At 38.6% G+C, this 22,972-nt stretch overlaps 1 protein-coding gene across 4 annotated transcripts in view; it reads left to right on the forward strand.

Annotated features, from left to right (window-relative positions):
• Il18r1 (interleukin 18 receptor 1) overlaps positions 1-22,972 on the forward strand; it is a 34,796-nt gene that overhangs the window by 9,336 nt on the left and 2,488 nt on the right. For 3 of the 4 annotated variants that reach the window (XM_020157394.2, XM_074050452.1, XM_074050451.1), the window contains exons 3-10: positions 2,738-2,984; positions 5,445-5,610; positions 8,366-8,519; positions 11,749-11,811; positions 13,414-13,534; positions 15,177-15,316; positions 17,073-17,231; positions 21,584-21,742. In XM_020157394.2, the coding sequence (XP_020012983.1) occupies positions 2,738-2,984; positions 5,445-5,610; positions 8,366-8,519; positions 11,749-11,811; positions 13,414-13,534; positions 15,177-15,316; positions 17,073-17,231; positions 21,584-21,742 (1,209 nt within the window). The remainder of the gene's footprint in view (positions 1-2,737; positions 2,985-5,444; positions 5,611-8,365; positions 8,520-11,748; positions 11,812-13,413; positions 13,535-15,176; positions 15,317-17,072; positions 17,232-21,583; positions 21,743-22,972) is intronic. The other variant, XM_074050450.1, reaches the window with a different exon arrangement.

A 22,972-nucleotide genomic window follows, 5' to 3' on the forward strand; every position in this document is an offset into this window, starting at 1 on the left:
AAGGCAAAGAATCATTTCATTCTTTTGGAAATTTAAAGAAAAGTAAATTAAAAGTACAGATTGTAAAAGCAGCATTAAGGCTAGAAAGAACACACAAGAAAGTGATTGATTAAACTAGGGAGCTCAAGTAGGCTTCAAGTAGGTGGCAGGCACAATTTAATTTTGTAGTATTGGCTGTTTCCCATTGAGGGTTCAGAGGCACCATTCTCTGAGGAAGAGTTCCATGATTGAATGTTTTCCCAGGCTTTGGAGGAGAAAGTGGGAGCACACACATTAACTTTCCTTGTTAAGGAATAAAGTAGATCTTTTCTTTTTGGTATGGAATGATTTGTCAGAAACTCCTGAGTAATAAAAGCAGGATGATGTGTGCTATGGTCCCATTTCCAAGGATATACGCTAAATACTTAGCTCATATTTGCCACAAAAACATGTTTCAGGTACAAAACAGCTCTACAGCCAGTCGTGTAGGAGTGCTAGGGTCCCAGCAACTGTCCTTTTATGTAGTTGGAGAGCACAGATGTCCCTGTAGGCCTACATCGGCAGTATTCTACTATGGGTTTAATATAATGTAACTGAAGTTAGGTGTCAACATCCTATACTTGCCCTAACTCAAGACAATTCTCAACCATTGAATAATTCCAAATCAGTGGTGCTTAGACTGCTCATAGAAGAATGGGGGCTGTCTATGCCAGCACATTGAATTCCACATGCCTTGAACTCCACTCACTTCTACATCCAAATATCATTCCTAACAAGCATTATATTAAGTAACAAAGCTAGTCCTGTAATGTTAAACATAAAATGAGAGGAAGTCATTACTACCTGGGAACTGTGTACTTTGAACTGCCCACCACCCACCTTTGGAAAGTTTTATTTTGGAAAAGTGGTCCACATGAGATTTCTTCAAAAGATATAGCTGTCTCCAAAGAGACATGAGTGGGTATTTCCATCCAAACACAAGTGTTTGTAGAATCTTTTATAAGATTAGTCAAAACTTGAAAACCTAGAAATAATCTAAATGTCCAATAAACACTTTCTAATAACTTACACCCCCAATATTTATTCATTTATTGAAGGAATAGCTTGTCAAATAACAGCACAGTTAGATATGATGTAACAATGAGTAAAGAACACACTACTGCTGCATGAAGAAACATGGATGGCTATCATAGACATAGTGATATACAAAAGCATCTAGACACAGAAGAGCATGTGCTATATGATTTGTGCATTTGATTACATGTATGTCTCTAATATAGGAAAGTAAAAGAACTGTTCATGAGTCACCATAATGTTGTGCCAATTAAAATTAACATTCATACATACTCACATTATACCTCTAAGTTGAAGTATTGAAATGTAAAGTACAGATTATATAAAAACCACCAAACCTAAGGTTGATTGATGCTTGTTAACCTTTTCACTTTGAGGTAGATTTGACAGGCATGGTGTCAAAGCATGCTTCTGCCATTTGAGATATTTTCTCTTCATTCTGTGATTAACAACATTGAGCTTAAAGTAGACTGCTGCTTTGAGAAATAAACCCCAGCTGTAGTGAAGACATTTTGTTCATGTCCTTAGGGAAGTGTTCCATTTAAATAAAAGATTCTCACTAGAACATAGGGTATGGGAAAGGTCTGCTAATGCTAACTTTGAACTAGCAGAAGTGTAACTCAAATGCAACACAGACCTACCCTGTGTTAATGAAAAATCTCAGATACATTTCCAAGGCCATGAGATCTGTGCTATTGAAAAAGAAAGAGGGAGGAAGAGAAAGAGAGCTCAAAAAGGGGAAAGGACAGATACCTGGATTTGGGGTGATATTGTATTAATCAGTTCTTGATTACCCATGTAGTAGCCTATGCTACATGGAGCACCTCTATCCCACCACACACCTGTCCACAAAACAGGAAGGTACATTGCTTAGGCACAAGGTAAGTGAGACTTCTGAAGATGCAGATGAAGAACTTCAAGGTCTCTAAGTGTTTTTGTTTTCCACGAAGACTCGTCAGTTGTGGTCATTTTGGAGTAGGTGTGACAACACTGTGACTTCCATGGGTTTGCTTATCAAGAAGGTGTAATGTTTTGGGCACTGATGACTCACATCTCTAATCCTAGCTACCTGGGAGGCTGAGATCGGGAGGATCACAGTTTCAGGCCAACCCGGGCAAAACAATAATAAATAATAATTTATGAGTCTTCATCACAACCAAAAAAAAGCTGGTTGTGGTGGCATGCGCCTGTCATCCCAGCAATGGTGGAAAGCTTAAAATAGGATCACAGTTCAGGCCTGGACCAAAAACGAGATCCTCTCCCTACAATAACCAAAGCAAAAGGGCTAGGAGTGTGGGCAAGTGGTATTGTGCCTTTCTTGCAAACATGAAGCCCTGGGTTCAAACCCCAGTACTGCTAAAAGAAAAAAAATGTTATCATGTGTCATATTTTCTTTTAAAAGATGGCACTCCAATTATCTGTCTACTGACTGGGGGAGGTTAAGTTCATACATACACCTTTCTGTTTAGGAAAAGGTATGAGAAGTTTGTCTTCATCTATGTTCCAAAAGTGTCTTATGTCCTGGTGTTGGAACGACTGATGCTCAAATAAAAGAAGCCCTAGCAATGGGGTGCTGAGATTCCTCAGGGCTTTTTTTAGTAACCTTGCTTCTTTACCTAATGTACTAGGAGACAAAAAAGAATCACTTTTGTCATTTTTCCCCTTTTCTCCCCCTAACATTTAGAAGAAATTTGTATTTCACGTCACAACATTAATGTGATAGAAGGGGAACCTTTTTATCTAAAACATTGCTTATCTTCACTTGCACATGGGAATGAAACAAACACCATCAGATGGTCCAAGAGCCATGGATCACATGTACTGGCTAAGCTAAACCCCAGGAGCTCACCCAGAATTACTGTGCACAATTACATTTTGGAGTTCTGGCCAGTTGAGTTAAATGACCAGGGATCCTACCGTTTCCAAATGGGGTGAGTATGTCTTTTTGTTTCATTGTATTTCACAGCATTTTTGTTCTGGTTCTGGGACTCAAATACACAATGATCTGAAATGTTGGATAAACCATGCATTGTTTCCCTTTCCTTCTGCTCCTACAACATGAAATAAATACTTAATTAGGGAAAAAATTAAATAATCATCCTGTGTTATCTTCTTAGTGATCCTAGTGAAAGGTGACTCATTTCATAAGATTTCCTTTTAGGGGATCCTTGTTAATAATGAGTGAAGATGGAGTAAAAGTCAGTTTTAAAGTTCAGCCACTTGTGGTCTGGGTGCCTTGGTCAGTTGAAATCAATGGCTACAACTTCATAAAGATATTAATTTGGAGAGGAGAGCCCGGGTCATCCCCCTGGCATCCTCGTGCTGTGGAAGGGGGTTGGAATTGATGTACATAAACCCTAGTTGAGTATTCATGGGTCACTGGGAGCCAGGTGGTAGTGCTAGTGGAGGAAATGTGTGTTTGCTAGCCAGCCACAAACCATCAGCCCTCTGCCAGTAAGAGAGGGGACACAGGAACTCATGCTATAGACCTGGATTATGCTAAGAGACTCACAATCAAGAAGTGTAGCTTCTTAATTAAATGAAAGCAACAAACTGAATGTGTCAACCACTATTGCTGAACTTGGTTCTCTTTATAGGAATGCACATACATATGCATTTACCCACATATGTATGTGTTCTTATAAAATTTGAGACTGACCTAGAAAATAGCTCAGGACTAGATGGGTGGTGTCACTGTGCTGTCAGATGTAGCTGATTTCTTTCAGAAATCTTGCTCTTCTCTCTAGAGTGAGTCCTGATTATTATCAGCCTTGCCTTTGAGAGCAGAGTGAGATATCAGTAAACCTCCATATCACACATGTGGTTTTGCACAAAATGAGGTCATGGTTGTTTTTGTACATAGAAACTTCCACGAGTCAAAAAAGAAATGGTGAAACTCCTTTTTAAAACTAATGTATTTTATGTGCCCTTTTAAGAGAGATAATTACAGAAATTGGTCACAATTGGATCTTTTCCTAGCAACTTAAGGAAGAATGAAGGCAGTACTCACAAATGGGGTAGAGGAGAAGAACAAGCACCACCCCCTTGCCACTGCTTACTAGATAAAATTCCTTGGCTTAAAAGCACAAGGAATTCTGGACAGGGCAGAAAGAGCGTGCTGTGAGAAAAGCCAGTTGTCAATGATCATCCCTTAGAGAAGAGACAGAGGGCATTTACCATCTTTCTAGTGTGGAGGGTAGAAAACAGAGCCTGAGTTAGGAAGCAAGAGTGGGGCCATCATGATGAAGTATGATGGCGAAGAGGCATCAAGATACAGGGTAGTGGATAGGAGAGGGGCAGGAAAACAAGAAGGCTCAGAATGGCTTTGATGACAAACCCTCAGTGCTGTTGGACATAAAGAGGAATGTGAGGGTAAAGTGATGGTGGGAGAAGCAGCTTTGACAGCAAGTGGGGTTCTATGTAGAGTGGGTTGTTTTCGATACCTGGGAGCATGGAAGATGCAGAGATTGTCAAATATCATGCAATTGGTAATCAGTATTCTATGTGCTACAGATTGTGTGTGTGTGTGTGTGTGAGCCAACTCAAGTGAGTAACCCTTTGTAGTTTGTGTGGTGCTGTCAATGACCAGAACCCCTGCCTGGAATTCTCACGTCAGAACTGTAATCCTTTAAGTTTTAGAAGTCCATGGCTGTTAATCAAATGTCTCTGTGGACTGATACTTTAATCCTTCAGTGAAAATCACTTTATCTCCTCAAGTTTTAAGGACATCAACTATGAAAGAAAGAGGCACAGAAGAATTTTTGATGACAGGTGACAAAATGAAGGTAGAGCACGTGCAGAAGTCTTATAACTAGATCCTAGGCTGATGAACAGCAAGTTTGGCTTGGAAAGAGGCCTCAGATGAGAGCTTCTTTTCCTTTTTCTTCTGCTTCTCCCCCTCCTTCTTCTTCTTGCAGTGCTGGGGATCAATTCCAGGGTCTTGTACATGGTAGGCAAAGGCTCCATGACTGAGCTATACTCCCCAGCCCTTAAGCTAGAACTTCTCAAACCCACTCTGTGTATGACCAGAAGAGGCACTCATAAGCAGAGTGCCTCCTCCCCATGCTGAGTATTGGATTATAGACATGAGCCACAACTTTTGGCTCACTGAAGTTTTAAATATTTGCTACTTTGACATCCATTATATATGGCTTGTAGTGTGTGTGTGTGTGTGTGTGTGTGTGTGTGTGTTTTATCTTTTGCCCATGACAGCTGTTAAATTTCTTGCTGCTCTGAACCAAGAGGAGGCAGAGCAGGGTTGAGAAATCAATGAGTCAATCTCTTTGTACAGAAATTAGGAAAAAATTTGAATTGATTACTACAGTGAAGATGGTTATGGTTGCAAAGTATCTGTAGTAATTGTAAAATGACCCTACACCTTTATTTCATAGAAATGAAACGAAGGAATGGACATTAAATGTCATCAAAAGAGATGAACACAGCTGTTTTAGTGAAAAACTTGTAAAAAGTAAAAAAGTGGCAGTTAAAAAGGCTTTGCTGATAAACTGTAAAAATAGCTACTATGAGAAATGGATCAACAAAACCTCATTGTATAAGGTAATACTTTTTACATATTTTCAGTTAAGATTTGATCGAAATGATAAAATTCCAAGGTGAGGATCTAATGGCTGTGGACTGTTTTGGTCTTATAGCAAACGGGCTGGCTGGCTGACCCTGCGTGGCTGACTTAGCCTATCTGCCCAAGGTGTCCCTCGGGTTGTTGAAGAGTCAGTGCGCACGATGTGTGAAGCACAGCAGCTGCCTGGCATTGTGTTAGATGTTTAAAAACAATGGCTTCACTCTTTTCCTTTATTTTCCTTCCCTTTCAATGAACTAATTTAGGGAGTGCTAGTTTAACGCTTGCTCATTTTCTTTTGTCACATATTCTTAAAGTTTAAAACTGGATTGCATATATATTTTTCTGAATATATGAGTTCATTTTATAAAATTGGAAGATGGAAAAACGAGTGATGAAGAAGTGAAAATCCAAATTGGGGTTTTTTTTCTATGCAAGCATCTATACTTAAAAAATTGTTTGTTTTATTGCTTGTGTCTTTCTTTTATCCACTAAAAATTACATGTGATTTTTCTTCCACATCTCTAAAGTTTTTTTTTTTTTTTTTTGTGGTACAAGGACTGAACCCAGGACTTCGCTGCTTATTAGGCGAGTGCCCTACCACTTGAGCCATGTCTCCAGCTCTTTTGCTTTATTTCGTTCTTGAGATAGGATCCTGGTAATTTTGCTCAGGCTGGCTTCAAACTTGTCACCTCCTGTCTTTGCCTCTGTAGTAGCTTGAATTACAGGCATGAACCACCATAGCTGGCAATTTACAATTTTTCCAAGCAGGATTCCATTTTGCATAGACCATGTTTGATCTTACTGATCCCTGTGTTTTATGACATTTGAAAGTTTCTGATTTTTCACTATTTTTTAAAAGCTAACATGAATATCATCTCCCTAAGTCTTTGGATGCTTATATGATTTATCCTTCAACCAAATCTAGAAATACGGAGTTATTGGATCAAAGGCCAATCACGCTTTTGACTTCAGTTCCACTTTATCAAGTCAGTCTCCAGGGAGCTCAGCTAGTGTCAAACCCTGGTATGAGAATCCCTCTTCCTCATACTTCCCCAAACTGGAAAATGATACTTTTAGAATGTTTCCCTGCATTATTTTCTTAATATATTAAAATTTTAATGTACTCATTGCATCTTACTATTTCTTCTTTTATGGGTTGCCTTGCCTTTTCTCTAGTTGGCAGTCCTTTTTCTTGTTGGATTGTAAAAGCACATGCAAATAATGCTATGGAAATGATATATACACAAGCTCATGTATCTGGATAGTATGTGTATAAAAATGTAAATATGTACACATCCATGCACACAACTCTGTACTATCATTCTGTAGAAAACAAACCAGTCTAATACAGCTTAATCATGGAAACTTTGAAGCGCCGTGAGGTTGGGTGGTCTGAACAGAAGAAAGTTGAAACAAGTAACAATGATTTCCCTAGAATTTTTGTTTGTGGCTTTACTTGTATACTGTTTACTTGTGATTTTCCAAGGAGACCTCTTATCTGAAATGCTTTGTAAACATGAGTCAGTTCTTAGTTGACTTGCCTCTTCTTCCTGTCAAATGTCCACATGTTTTACAGTACATGTCAATTAGTGAGGTTTAGTGTACTGGGTTTTAAGGCATCCCAATGCGCAGATATGTAAATATAGAAAATGGGTGTTCTGCGAATGCTTTTAACTAAACAGTTGACTGCAGGGCTAAGTATTTTCAGCCTATGGACTGACTGCGACTGTCCTGATGGGTGGGGCTCAAAGCAGCTAAATTAGTAAAGGACTGATTGGAAATGAAAATGAAGTCTCTAGTATTCTGTGTACCTTGGAGAAACTCAGTTTGGGTTTATAAAAATTTGACCTATACAGAAACACCTCACTGATGTGAGGTGCACACAGGGTGCTTTGCAAGATACTGTCTAGGTTTGGCCCCAGTGGCTACCAGCTTTGGCCACCTTTGAGGGAGAGGTCTGTAAGCAGTAGTCCTCTTTGTTTGGAATTTGAAGGAATATGTCACCTGCTCAAAATCAGTCATTCAACTCCCATTTCCCATCATTCCTGAACTGCTTTTCCTACTTGTGGGTGACTGATGACTGGATTGAAGAAGGTGCCTTTATTATTATTGATTCTTTGTACATATACAGAGATGTAGAGGGAAAGAGAGCAGGGAGGAAAGGAAGAGAGAGAGAGGGAGAGAGACAGACAGACAAAGGGGGGTGTTGAGTATACTAAGGATTTGAATACTCTCAACAAATTTCTGGTCCATCCCCTGACTTCGGGGGTGGGAGTGTCAGTCACTGCTAACTACTCAGTTCTCTGAGTCACTCTGCTTCCACCTCCATTACCCACCTCCAGGATGGGCAGTCCCAAGTACGCAGAATTGAACTGAAAGTGTGAAGAACTAAAGTTGTGTTGTGCAGAAAAAAGTCTTGACCCAAGCAGGAATTTTTATGTTGAGGTACTTTTTCTCTCTTAGTAACAGATTAAAATGATGACAATGATTACGGTGTCCCTCTCTCCTGTTTCCCAGTGTGTGTTAACACCAACATTGCTGTAACAGTCATGACACTGAGGTCAGTGCTCCAAAAGAAACAATGCCAAGAACCCTGGGACATTTTCTCTGGATCACTAGTTTCCATTGTTTTTCCTTCTCTCTAAAGATGTTAAGATTTAAAAATATGGATGACTGCGACACAAACACTGCCTTTGCTTACTTAAAGTATTTTAACTTGCTTTTTGAAAACAGAATTGTGAAAAGATAGATGAAAATTATAAAAGCCTGTCGATGGTGAAGAATGCTGAGTTTACTGATCAGGGATACTACTCCTGCATATTTTCCCTCATCCGTAATGGAAAACTATATAATGTCACCCAAACCTTCAATATAACAATATGTGAAGGTAAGAAAAATCTTAGAATTGGGGAGAAACAAATATACATTAGTAGAATGAACGCTTTTCTTTCTTGCAAAGCTATCTGGGAAATGAGAGGTCACTGTTTATCTTGTAACTGTATCATTAGTTTAAAATGTTAGGGTCTTGATCTTTGGCTACCTTCCCTTTGGCTGATGAAACGTTTTCTTGGCAGCAAATGAAAGTTTATATGATGAAACTCACATAAGTCAGCTTGCTCTTTCTCTTATTTGGAATTTGAGTCAATCATGGAATCTTTTATTATTAAACTTTAATTTTCAAATATTTGTTTTGGCTATAAATGTTTATTGAGGATATGTATATTCATTAATCTACTTTTACTGGGAGGCAAGGGAAGCAAGGAGGTATGGACTAATGTGAGTAGCATACTATTCTCAAAGAATTTGATTATGATCTGGAGAGAATATAAGCCACATAGAGGTTCCATTATATGAAATAGTGCTGTCTATGAAGCTGTAGGGATGTGATGTGACACTGGAGGAAGGACAGGTGCAGGAGACTCCATTCGAGCTGGGTTTTAGAGGGAGGGAATCATGAATGCTTAGGACCTGTTGGGGAAAGGGCTGGTGGACTGGGGGTGTAAAGGCACAGGTGGGCTGGTGGGAAGGGGAACCTGGCATGTCTGGTTTGCCCCGAACTCAAACTATGTATAATGGCAAAACAAAGACAGAAAATTTTATTGTGACAGGAACCTTAGAGGCAATTTAACTGAACCTCCCCCTATGAAGACAAACTTCATATGGCACAGCCAGTAATTGGATATCTAGTCCTTGGAATTTCAAGGAAGTTACCAAATCACACAGAAGCTTAGCTCAGATTTGAATGTCTGATTGTTGAATAGTTTTTTTTCCTGAGTTCAAATATGTTTTCTTGTAGCTTCTCATCTCTCATGAGAACATATGTGACTGCATTTAGGGTCCTCCCAGATGATACAGGTGAATCTCTCCACCTCAAGGTCCTTAACTTAATCACACCTACAAAATCCCTTTGGCCATGTCCATTTCCTCTGTTATAACAGAATACCACAGAGTGGAAATTATAAACAATAAGAATTTATTTAGCTCGAGTTTCTGGAGGCTGGGAAGCTCCCGATCAAGGGACCACAGCTGGTGAGAGCTACTGGCTGCATCCTAACTTAGTGGGAGGGCAGGAGAGTATGTGCAAGACAGAGAGAAAAATGGCCAGATTCATCTTTTTTATCAGGAACCCACTCCCATGATAACTAAACCACTCCCATAACAGTGGCATTAATTTATTCTGAAGAGCAGAGCCCTCATGACCTAATCACCTCTTAATACCATTGTTGTGATAATTAAGTTTGCACATGAGTTTTGGAGGGGACATTCCACCTATCTCCATTGATCATTAGAGCGTCTTAACTTTGGGAGCTATAATTCTGCCTGCCATAGCCATGACTTTAGAATCCCATACCTGAATTCCTCAACTCAAAAATCTTAAATTCTATGTAGAATCACCTTTAGCTTTACTTCCCACCCGTATATGCTTTAATTTCATGTAAATCTCTGCTCCGTTGGTCCTTTCACCACTTCTTTTCCCTGTCCATCTTTGCCACTCTTCCCTTCCTTCTTTGAAGACATAAGAACATCTGTTATCAATTTGCACATCCTTTGAGGACTCACACACTGCTTTAGTTGGTTGATCTCACACACTCTTCACAACAGCTCTGTGAGGCCAATTATTACATAGCTCTGCTCTGCCTCAGGTTCCTCCTTGGTAAATGGGACCATGATGACTGCTAGTGCTCTGTGGGTATCAGCTGCGTTTGGCTGTGCCCTGGCATTCATTGCAGGCTGTTGGGTAGTGCTTTCCTTCCTAAGCATCCCTAGATAGAGCTGAGGGGAAGAATGTTATGAACTCCAGCCAGGGTCAGGAGTGGCTCAGGATCAGAGGGAGAGCTGGGCCTACAGATGTGGACACCAGAGCTGGGTTAGGGCTAAGTTGAGCCAGGTGAGGCACTGGAGAAGACTTAGCATCCTCAAGGCAAGGGTTGGTGCCTGGGAGGCACCTGACTTGACTCACCCTATTTTTCCCTACACCCTCAGTAAGGATCAAGGAGGAAAGATGGAGGGAATCAGAGTAGAGCTAGAAGCTACTTCCCAGTTTCTTAACTTTGCATCTTCTAAGTTCTGCATGTCTATTCCTCTTGGGGGGTCTAGTAGCAGTCTCTCTAAGAAGAGCATCTTTTTCTGACTTCAGGTGCAGTGAACAGATGCCACGTATTTGAGTTGAGAGAAAACCAGATTCAAGGTGCTTTCAGCAGTTCTGTGAATGTGCAGGTGTTGGAAAGTGAGGTGGTGAACAATATGAGCTCCTCCTTTAGTTAATGAAAATGGAACTCCAGTAAATGTAAAGTGATCGCTATAGCATCCCTCTTACCCACAAGGATATGCCCCAAGATTCCCAGGGGATGCTTAAAGCCTCAGATAGAGTGACTTCCATAGATGCTGTGCTTTTTCCCTGTATATAGATACCTGTGATGAAGTGTAATTTATAAGTTTGGCCCAATAAGATATTAACAACAGCCAGACATTAGAGGCTCATGCCTGTATTCCTAGCTATGTGGGAGACTGAGATCAGGAGGATCACAGCCAGCCCAGGCAATTAGTTCACTAGACCCCCCCATAGCCAGAATATACTGGAGGTGTTTAAGCAGTAGAGTGCCTGCTTTCTAGTGTGAAGCCCTGAGTTCAAGCCCTAGCTCTACCAAAAAAAAAAAAAAAAAGAAGAAAAAAAACTATTAACAACAATGACTAATAATAAAATAGAATAACTATAACAATATACTGAAATAAAATTATCAGCATCACTAGTTGTGTGCTTGGGGGCCATGATGAAACACAAGCACTGCTACACCACCATAATCAGGAGGGTAGTGCATACAGCACGGATATGCTGAACAAAGGAATGATTCACATCCTGGTTTGGATGGAGTGGGATGGAACACTCAGGAAGATGTGCAATTTAAAGCTTACTGTTTACTTTTGGGATTTTTCTATTTAATATCTTTGGAGCACAGCTTACCTTGGTTAATTGAAACTGCAGAAAGCAAAACTACGGAGAAGGCGAAACTACTATATTAGAATCTTTTTACATGGAATGAGCATATTTTAATAGATGTTTGTCATAAGAAATTCAAGGAATTACTAATGCTTTTTCTCTTCCTTTTCACTTTTAGATCTCAATAATAAAAATCCAGTTCTTTTGGGACCAAAGACTAACTATGTTGCAGTGGAATTAGGTATATTTCAAAATCTATATATTTTTTACATTTAGAAATAAGAGGCACTATTGAATTTTCAATGTGTAAATCTGATTCATTATTGATTGACATTGTATGCACAACACATTGCATGTTCAGTGAAGAACACTACAGAACCAGAGAAAGCATGTCATTGACTATTGCTGCTGTTCAAAAGACTAGGGATTCTTTCACCCTGTGTGTGACATTTCTGTAATTGACTCTGAAGAGATGACTCAAACTTGTTTATAATTTGAACATTTGACTAATTTATTTGATTTGTCCAATTAACTGAATTGACTGTACATTTAGGATTTGACTAAATAGGCCTTATGAGTCAACAAGTCCAATTAAGTAATTTCTTTCAAGAAGAAAAGCAAGGGCTGGTGGAACGGCTCAAATGGCAGAGGACCTGCCTAACCAAGTGTGAAGCCCTGAGTTCAAACCCCAGTACTGCCAAAAAAAAAACCAAACAACAACAACAAAAACGCTGAAAGGAATAAATTTGCATGTGCTAAGTATGTTTAAAAAGTTTTTGTGTCATGAGTCTGAGATATGTTGTTTTTTTGTTTTGTTTTGCAGTACTGGGGTTTGAGCTCAGGGCCTCACACTTGCTAGGCAGGCGCTCTACCACTTGAGCCTCTCCACCAGCCCTGAGATATGTTGTTGAATCAAATTCTACAACCAACTCAGAGGGACATCATCCCCATGTCATGGGTTATGTGGCTGACACACAGAAGGTCTAAAGAACTGAGTTGGGGTGGCTGAGATGCAGCCTTGTTGAATCCAATCTGCCTTGCACCTCCAGCGGCTGGGGTGGGGGAGAGGACTGCAGTCATGTCTGGTGCAGGCTGTTTCCTCTGGATGTTCTTGCTGAATAAGAACCCCAGGATTCCAGGAGACGCCACTCAGGCATCACAGCCTCCTGTGCTGCATAAGCCCTTAACCACAGTCCTGCAAGCTGTGCATGTGCCAGAAGTACCACTGGGCTCTGGTTTCTCTACAGACTCTTGCCCAAGCAGATTCCTCAAGATAAAACACCTAGCCATCTTTACTCATCCTGGAAGGGGTCTTTCCTGTCTTCATTTTTTTTTTCTTTTTCTGTTATGAACTTCTCATACACGTGTGTTAAGGTGATTTGATCATATCACTCACACTTGAACTTTCTCCCATCCTCACTACACTTTTAGTTTAACTAGTTCTCTTTATTTTTATGCACCTTGATGACTTTAGTTGTTAGACAATTTTTTGGTTACTTACCTGTTTTGTTTTTTCTAGAAGTTGAATGCAAGTGTTGGCACAATACTACTAATTTATATACTGAAAAGACAGTCTACTGGCCACCATAGTTTCAATAACTGATTTAAAAATGAATATTTAAAGATAAAAGTCAATTCATACTTTGGTGGTGGCTTGTCATTGATACTTAATTCCTCTGTTTTCTTTTTTTTTTTTCATTTAAAAACTGAACATATTTTCTCTCTTTCTGGAATGTGGTACTCTGACTTGCAGTAGATTAACATATAATAATTATATTAATTTGAAACATTTGGGAAATCTGAGTTTCTAAACCCAAGGTTATGATTGCCAACTCTTACCTAGGAGAAGATGTAGAGCTCAACTGTTCTGCTTTGGCGAACAAAAATGATGTTATCTATTGGAGCTTCTGGAAAGAAAATGAATCATATACTAATGTACATGAAGAGAAAGAAAAGACAACCTGGTATGCATATGTGATGTATAACAAGTATCATATCTATGATATAAAAATCACATCATCTGTATGACAGAAATGATGCTGGAATTCTGAGTGGCTGGGGTAGTGTTTTGGGTTAATTGGAATTCTAGTTTACTGATTTTATGAAAATAATTTTTATACCATATGTTGGTGAACTATGCAGAATTTTATTGTCAGGATTTAAACTTGTAAAAGGATGGTTCATGAGGAGATCAATGAGGGTTTTTAGCACCATCTTACACATGTAACTTCTATCAGTCAGGGTTAGAAGTGGGATTTTACCCGGTTTCTTATATAAGAATAATTAGCTGGGCTTCTTGGATTTTAAAAGATGTGTTAAATGCTTTTATTTTACCAACATGCCACAAAAGTTCCAAATGACACACATATTGATACTTAAATAATGTTCTTACACTAGGGATTGCCAGACTATTAAGCAAAACATGCTACAGAGATGGCCATTTAAACTTTCCTGAAGGTCTTTAGTTAGATCAGACTGTGATTATTAGTTATTACACTACATACTACTCAGGATCTCTGAATCACTCCAGAGTAGAGTGTAAATCACTCTACTGCACTTTTCAATGTTTTCCTGCTTTTTAACACTTTTTTTTGGTATATTCTTTGTCACCAGCGTACTAGTAGCTCTCAATTCTTGTTGACACTTGTCCATAAGCTCTTTGCACTGCAAGGTCTGGCTCCTTGAGAGTCAGCATGTGATTAGAACCAGTAAGTGTTGAATTCAGCTGAATTGCCTGGCCTGTGCCAGCATCTCTTCTCAGCAATGTCCTTCTGGCTTCTCATTGGCCTTGTAGAGCTCACTTCTGGATGTTTGTGGGTTTTGGATGATTGATATTTCTGGATGGGTGATTTTTGTACAGAAATATGCTTTGAGGTGTAATTGAGACAGTGGAGTTCCACATCCCATGTACTGGAGTCACCTGAGTCTAGGCACACACCCAGCTTGCAGGGACCACTCAGAGCCAGTCCATGCAGGGGCTCCCAACACCTAAGCATCAGCATGAGTGCTTGTCTCACATCTGCAATAGGACAGCTTGAACCCTTTGAGCTTGCTCAGTGGTTGTCTCGAGTTATCTTCTGCTGCTTGCTGAATAGCTTAATTGCTATTTCTCATGTGCCTGTGGTGTCTAAGAATAATATTTTTAATGCCTGACAAAATGAAAGTAATCTTCAGAACTTCATGATCCAATCCAATCTAATCTAATTACTTCCCCAAGGCTCTGCCCCTCAGCATGAATCTACATCTGTGCTAAACAATTTATAGCTGCTGCAATTTTTATGTGATTTATGCCCCAAACTTCTACAGGAGTCTATCCCCAGAGTCTTGTTATGGTATGGAGAGAGTGGAACCCTGATATTGAAGGGGAGGGCCTTGGGGGAGTGATTACATTAGATTGGATTTGGTCATTAGAGTACAGCCTCCATGATTGAATTTTGGTGGCTTTATAAAGAGGGGCAGAGAGACCACACACATAGAAAGGGCAGATATAATACAGCCAATGTTATGATGTTCTTTGGATATTTTAGACACATGATTTTTGCTATCATAGGTAAATTTGCTGGCCATGAACAAAGCCTACTGCTAAGTTATTTTTCTCTATTGCAGGATTTCAGAAGGCAAACAGCACGTTTCAATAATACTGAGAATTAAGAAAGTTGATGAAAAAAATCTAAACTTTTTATTTAATTGTACTGTGACAAATGAGGGAAGCACAGACATCCAGAGCTTCATCTTGTTGAGAAAAGGTATGAAAGTTTCATGCTGCGAAGTTTGTGGAAACCTAGCAGATAGCTACTGGATACCCTTCTAAAAAGGTCAGTCTGCCAAAGGGCAGAAACACCCCACTGTGTGTGCCATCCCAGTGTGATTTACATCTTACTGAGTTCCCCTGACTGGAAGCCATTACCCCCCCACCTCCCGTGCAATGACAACAGGAGCTAGCATTCATTAGCTGACAATTCTGTGTCAGGCTCTGTGCTAAGCTCTTTCCATGGTTTTATACAGTCTCAAAAGTAACAAGCTTTTGTGGGTGAAGAAATCCACCCACAGTCACAGAGCCAGTAAAGGTATTGAACCCCAGAGCTAATTAACTCAAGAATCTGTGCTCTTCCCTTCCTCAGGAGCTGCCAGAGGTGTTCCCTTGCCCCCTACTGAGTGCCTGCCATGGTCCATGCACTTCTGAGGGAGAGGCTTTCAAATCTTTTGTTTGTGGTTGATCCATTGCCTTGCTTGAATTTCCTGGCCACTGCTGGCAACCAGCCACCCCCTGCTCTGTGTAGGAATGTCCTGTCACTGCCCGAGAAGCTTCTGCCCAGTTCATTTCTCCTTATGCTGAGTTCACACATGCACACTGGAGAATGGGGTCTCCCAGCCCACCCTTCCCCTGGAGGAATGTGTGTGCCCATATGCATGTTGGGTGTGTATATGTGTCTGACACATCTCAAAGATGTGGGAACCCAAGGCCTGACTATTCCGAGTTCACTTAAGTAACTACAATTGCTTACTTGTATCTGAAGAGTTATTTTGGGGAAAAATCATTCCAAAAAATTGTGCTAGCTATGATGGCAAAATGTTCTTTGATCTACAGCTCCCCCCTCCAGTTAGCATCAGTTTAAGTAAATAAGCAAAACTATGGATAATTGTGAACATATATGATCACTTCAGCATTATGTGTGCATATGAAAAATTGCAATTAACCTAAATATTGGAATATTATAAATTACAATTTTAATGATCTAGTGAAATGATCTTAATATAATGTGAGGAAATAGTGATTACCATATGATCACTAAGTAAAAACTTTTCAGTGGGATGGCAATAAAAATTAGTTTATTCTCAATACTCATTTTTACCACCTCAGGTTTATTCGTAACCCACTGAACTGAATCAATTTAGGGAGTGTAATTCTTTCCCCAGATGGCATGTCTTTACCATAATTGGACTAAAATCCTTTATGCTGTGTGTCAGACACTGTGTTAACTATTTTATGTGTAATATTTCATTTACTCTTCTCCAACACAAACTGTAAGTGAAGCAAGAACTTCATTTATTTTATAGATGAAGATAGTAAGATTTAGGAGTCACTATGTTTTTCCCTACAATACCCACTAAGTGTTGGATCCAGGCCGCAAACCTAAATAGTCTCTGTCTCTGTGCCTCTCTGGGTTTTCTCAGTCTCTAAGCTGAAGCTTATGGTTGAATCCTGTGACTTTTTTTTTTTTTTTTAGCATATTATTGCCACAGAAACCTGAATTCCAAGTGCAGACACAATGCCTTACCATGACTTCAGTTCTGAATGTCCTTTGGCACATTTTTATTCTTCCCACTTGAAGTAGGAAGATCAGTGCTGCAGGCTGACAGCAGCAGTGTGAGTGGCCTGATGGAATGTGGACACACTTGGGGAGATCCCGGGGAGTGCCCAGGAAAGCAAAAGCTGACAACCATAACACAAAGGGTAAAGTCACTGATAATATTTCTGTGATTTTTTTCTTTCTCTAACAGACTCAACTGATATTTCAAACCCTGTCTTCATGAGAGGAATGATCATATCAGTTTTGATCTCAGTGGCAGTAGTGTGCCTGGTGGTTGTGTGTGTCATTTATAGAGTTGACTTGGTTCTGTTTTATAGACATTTAATGGGAAGAGATGAAACCTTAACAGGTAACAGATATAATGCTGGGTCTTCTTCTTTTATGCTGTCACTATTAAGTGCAGTAAAGAAGCAATAACCTTTATTTTTTGTTTATATTGTTTGCATAATCTATGGGAGAAGTTTTTTATGAAAAAATGACTCTGTGTGCACCATTTTTGTTGAATATTGTGTGATCTTTTCTTGTGTTTATTGTGTGTTGCCAAATTGTTTCTATAATTGTTTTATGTGTGTTCTCCATGTCTTCCTAAATGCCCTGTGCAGTGTTTGAGCTCAGGAATTATATATCTGGAGGTCTTTGTACACACATCACTTACATCCCTAATACACTACATACACTCAATAAATTCCATTTATGTCGAATTGTGTTGTATTTTGGTTCATTATTTTAACCTGGAAAAGGATGTATGTTGTACGTGGAAAAACCATGAAACCAGATGACCTAGGTTCAAATCTTCTGGATCTGTCAGACTTTAACTACTTTTATGTCTGTGAGACTCTGTGCCTCAGTTTCTCTATGTTTGAAAGAGACTAGAAGTCCATCAAGTTTAGAGATAATTATCAAACTTTTTAAAATCAATATAATCTATTGCTCTTGCTTTTGTTTATGTGTGTATCTGTTTGAGTGTTTGTAGGAAAAAAAATTTCACTTAATCCAAACCCCAAATCTCTTGATATCATACAGTAGGAAATCTCCCTCCCAGCCTTGTCCCATGTCTGGGATTCTCACTCTTCTTCTCCTTGATATCACATCCAGCCAAATAGTAGTGTGAATTCTTTCTTCACTCTTCCTGCTTATTAACAAATCTCGGTTTATTATGCACACTGTTTCTAACTCTGCTTTATTATTTCTTAGATATTCTTCCATAGTATTTTATAAAGAAGTCCTTTATTTTTTTTTAGGGCTGCTCAGTGAAAGTACCACTGCTTACTTCGTCTCTTTTTGATGAGTATTTGGGTTGTTTCCAATCTTGTTATTACAGAAATGCTGTGATTAGTGGTGTTATACATGTGTAGTATTACTAGACAAAAAAATTCCCCACAGTGGAATTTTAGGAAGTATAAAGGGTAGAGCAGATACAGCTGTTACTCTGTTAGATGCTGTCAATTTGTCCTTCATACTAAGTATATTTTGTACCATCTTCAAAGAAGGACAGTAAATTTTTTCCTGTAGCCTCACCTACAACCTTTTGGATTTTTGCCAGTTTTATAGGTGTGAACTTGTGCCTCTAAATAGTTTTAATTTGCATTTCATTTATTATACAAGAGCATGAGCAACTTTTCATTTGTTTCATACTCATTTAAATTTCCTTCTCCAACACACCCGTTCAGATGCCTCGCCTATTTTTTTCAATGAGCAGATGGTTTTTATGCTTATTATTGATAGGATATATTCACATTGTAGAGAGGTGAGCCTGTTGTCTATAATGTGAAATGTAAACACTCCCACATTGTCATCTGTCTTTTGGCTTTGCGTATTGTAGTACGCTATATGAAAGATTCAAATATATCTTTACTGTTTTGGCTTCTAGGTTTGGGGTGATAAATACAAAGGCTGTCCTAATCCCAAGGTGTAAAGGAATTATCATTAACTCCCTTGAGATTTCTACAAATTAATTTTTCATATTTATAACTTTTAATTCAATGATAATAGTAATAAAATTAGCAATGCCAGGGAATTTAGCTTTCAGACTGCTTGTGTGTGTGTGCACATGTGTGATCTCACTATGGAGTGAGATGTAACAAATTGGAAATGCACAGTCTCTGCTTGCATAAACAGCATTTATCTCATTCAGGGTTGACTAATCTTTTTCTTTCTGATTTTCAACTAAAAGTTTTCACCTCTCCAGTTGTGTTTCACCTGATTTACAGATAATTTTTTCAATTCACACTTTTAGCTCTCAAAATAACAGTGCACAGAGACATTTAATGATCTGCTCTAGGCCACTTCTACTCAAATGGTGGTCCTTGGACAGATGCAGCCCATGAAAAAGGCAGAAATTGAGATATAAGTATAAAAATAACACTTTTAAAGCAGTCTTATGTGCTACTAAACTATCCAAGAGTGTGTTCAATATTGGTTTATAAAGGATTGGAAATGAAACTAACCAATCCAACAAAAATTTTTTAAATTAACACATGGCCATTCACCCTACACAGTTTGAGTTACATTGGTCTAACTTTCTCCTTGTTACCTCAAATATCCATTCATAGAATGCTATTTCCTTCTTTCAGAACAAAACAAGTTATCATTAGCTTTCAAATTTCTTATATTGAGACTTTTGTCAGTTTTCAAAGTCACTGAATTTTCAATGCCTGTATTTAAAGTCAATTGTAATATAAATTAGTAGATTTATATTACAAGAAAAAAACTGTTTGAAATGAGGAATTTGAAATCAGCTAATAGTTGAAAAAGTAATTTTTCATGGATAAGAACAAAAATGCATTACATGTACTATAAATCCATATTTTAATTGCCTTCCCAGTTTCTTGCAATCATTTACATCCTGCTTACAAAAAAAATGTGCACCCATAGTCATCTTACCTCTTGGTGCCTGTTTTCGTCACTGACATAATGAGAATACTAATTAACTAAAAAAACAGCTCTTATTTACCTAATAAGTAGCCATATTTCTCCTTAATCTAAGAGAATCATCCAGGGAAACTACTTACTGATTAAACTAATGACTGATTTTATTTTTACCAACATCCCCCCTCCCTTTTTTCACCCTGCAGTACTGAGGATTAAATCCAGGACCTCACGCATGCTAGGCAGGCACACTACCCCTTGAACTACTCCTGCAGGCCCTTTTCCTACCTTAAATATGCATGTAATTCTGCAATCTTTGCCAGTATTCCCAACCTTCCATAGATGTGCAATTCTGCAAAGCAATTATTTTACATCAGCAGTAGGTTCTGAGTCAAACTGCTAAGCAGAATACTACAAAGCATTGCTTTGTGAACCTGAATGCTATTGAAGACATTGGATTGGACCTATGGATATAAATGATATGGCACCCAAATGATGCAGCCCTAGTATGGTTTCATCCTGTTATATTTTATTAAAGTGTCCAATCATATCTATTTCATAATTAATACATTTACTAATGTATTAATTATGATAGTGTAACTAGGCATAAATCTAACTCCTTGACCATCTACCCAATTCTCGTGTGCTAAAGGCATACCATTCCCCTACCACTTCCCTTCTTCCTCTGTCTACCCCAATTAGCATCAGTTGCACTATTTAGGACCTGACTCAAAGTCTTCCACTTTAGGAAAGCATGTTCATCGGGTTCCTCCTCTTTCTCTGGCCAGGTTATTTTGTTCATCTGCTTTGTCTGTGTTGTGCTATTTTCATCTGTTGTTGTGCTGTTTGTAATTCTTCTCCTCTTGTGGCTGTGCTCCATTGTCTTCTCAAATAGATTGGATGAAACTAAAGAGAGAATTGCATAATTTTTCAGTTACTCAGTAGGTTACTGAGAATGGTCCTTGTTATTTAGCTAACACACTTCCTTCTGAGTTTTTCCATGAGCCATCTAAATACTTCTCCATTATCAGGAATTAAGTGGGAGCAGACATTTGGATTACTGAAAAGCTCTCTGTGGACCAGAAGATTTCTTTGCTGACATTGATACCCTATAATATTTCAAATATCATGGTGTGTGCTCCTCTAGTGTATTGTTTCCATTGCTGCTATTGTTTCTTCCACTCTGCAGCATGTAGACTCAGTTTGTTTCTATCATTATTTTGTAGGGGGTCTTTTGGAGGGGAGAGACTGGGATAACAATAGAAAGAAGGAGACTAAGGTGATGGTAGATGGTAGATGGACTTCATGTACCTATATGAAACAGAGCTGAAAACCTCGTGCAATTGCTTTAAGTGGGGTGGAGAGGGGGCTGAGGGTGAGAGATAATGGGGGTAATGTGAATAATGTACAATATAAGACTAATCAGAATTGTCATCACGAATCCCCCCTGTATAATGAATATATCCTAATAAAAATTTATAATAAAAATGATAGAATTAAGTGAAATAAGTGAGAAGGTGAGGTTTGCTTCTCATTTCTGGAACAAGGTCACATTTGGTCTCCTTGGCCTTCTATTGTCTTTCCAGTCCTCTAGTGCCCTGATTGACATCTTACATTTCTGTCTGTCCCTCTATGGTATCAAGCAGTGAGAGTCTTAAAGCAGATGCTTAAAAGATGTTTACCTAATTCATTGCTTGGTTAACATTTAAGACTTAACAATACTGCATTTAACTTTGAGAATAATTCTACTATCATTATGTATGAATTTCACTCGAAATTTTACTTAAAAAACTTTTACTTACACACTAATTAAGAGTCAACCTTTTCTCCTAGATGGAAAAACATATGATGCTTTTGTGTCTTACCTTAAAGATTGTCACCCTGAGAATGGAGAAGAGTATGCTTTTGCTGTGGAGACTTTGCCCAAAGTGTTGGAGAAACATTTTGGGTATAAGTTATGCATATTCGAAAGAGATATAGTGCCTGGAGGAGGTAAGAAAGGAAATGCTGAATGGAAAACTAGTGGAGATTTTTTTAAAAAAAAAAACAAAACAGTGAGTCATTTAGCTATCCCATTTTGTTTCAAAATAATGAACAAGGTCCTTTAAACAAGAAATAACCAGATAAGTCAATATTTGGTTATTAGTTAGCCATGTTAGTATGGTTAACCACTATCTGATTACTTCACATTATTCAATAGCAATAAACAGCTCAATATTGTAAATCCAGTAGTCTGTTCTCCTGGACTTCTCCTGGAGATTATGGTTGTCTGACGCCCTGGGAAAGATTTTGGATATTCATTTTCAGAACCAAGTTCATGGCATCGCTGTGATGACCTGGTCTAGAAATGAGTGGCAGAAAGAGTACTTGTTCCTCAGAACCACTTCTTTGTTGAATCCTTGATGTTTGTTCTACAATACATAGGGTAATTCTTCTAGAAAATGCATGTACTTTATGGTGTTGAAACCGGTGATAAAGGTAGAGTGGAAAGTAGGAGCATTGAGAAAGGATAAATAAGGAAAATTTGGTGATTGAATGTGATTATGGAATTCAAGGGTTCTTATGAATATTTAAATACAAACAGCCATAGCACATATCTTGAGGCAGATCACAGATGAAATCAAAGAAATTTGGTAACATCCCATGTTATCTCTAAAGAAGAGATGAATGCAGTCCTGGGTTTTTGTGTGGCACTCCTGGTATCTAAGAAGGCGTGTCATTCTTCCAAAAGCACGTATCCAGGACTTTACATCAATTTTACTTTGTTTCCATTACATTCTAGGAGTAATTTTAGAAATATATTTCTTCCACGTTCTTAAGTAAAACTAAAGAATATTTGTTTATTCAATTCTAATTACGTTTGTTGAACTCTGTAGGGTCCTGAATAGGACTTGTCAAACTGCCACCCCTGGTTCAACTCTAACTGGCCAGCCTTACTGAAGCATAGCCACCATATTTATTTAGGAGTTGTTTGTGGTGCTTTGGAGCCTGAGTGCATACTTGTGACAAAAATGGTGTGATCTGCAAGGCCTAAAATATTGTCTGGCTGTTTGCAGAAAACATTTGCCAGTCTCTGGTCTAAAATAATGGCCGGTATAGTTTATTATTTTTTTGGTTGTTGTTTTTTGTTTTTCAGTCTTAGAACTTTGATTTTAGAATGTTCCTCCATGCATGTGGAGAGGCAAGATGGTATGATGGCTACGATAATATATTCCACTGGGG

The sequence above is a fragment of the Castor canadensis genome, chromosome 12, assembly GCF_047511655.1.
Source record: "Castor canadensis chromosome 12, mCasCan1.hap1v2, whole genome shotgun sequence".
NCBI classification, from domain to species: domain Eukaryota; kingdom Metazoa; phylum Chordata; class Mammalia; order Rodentia; family Castoridae; genus Castor; species Castor canadensis.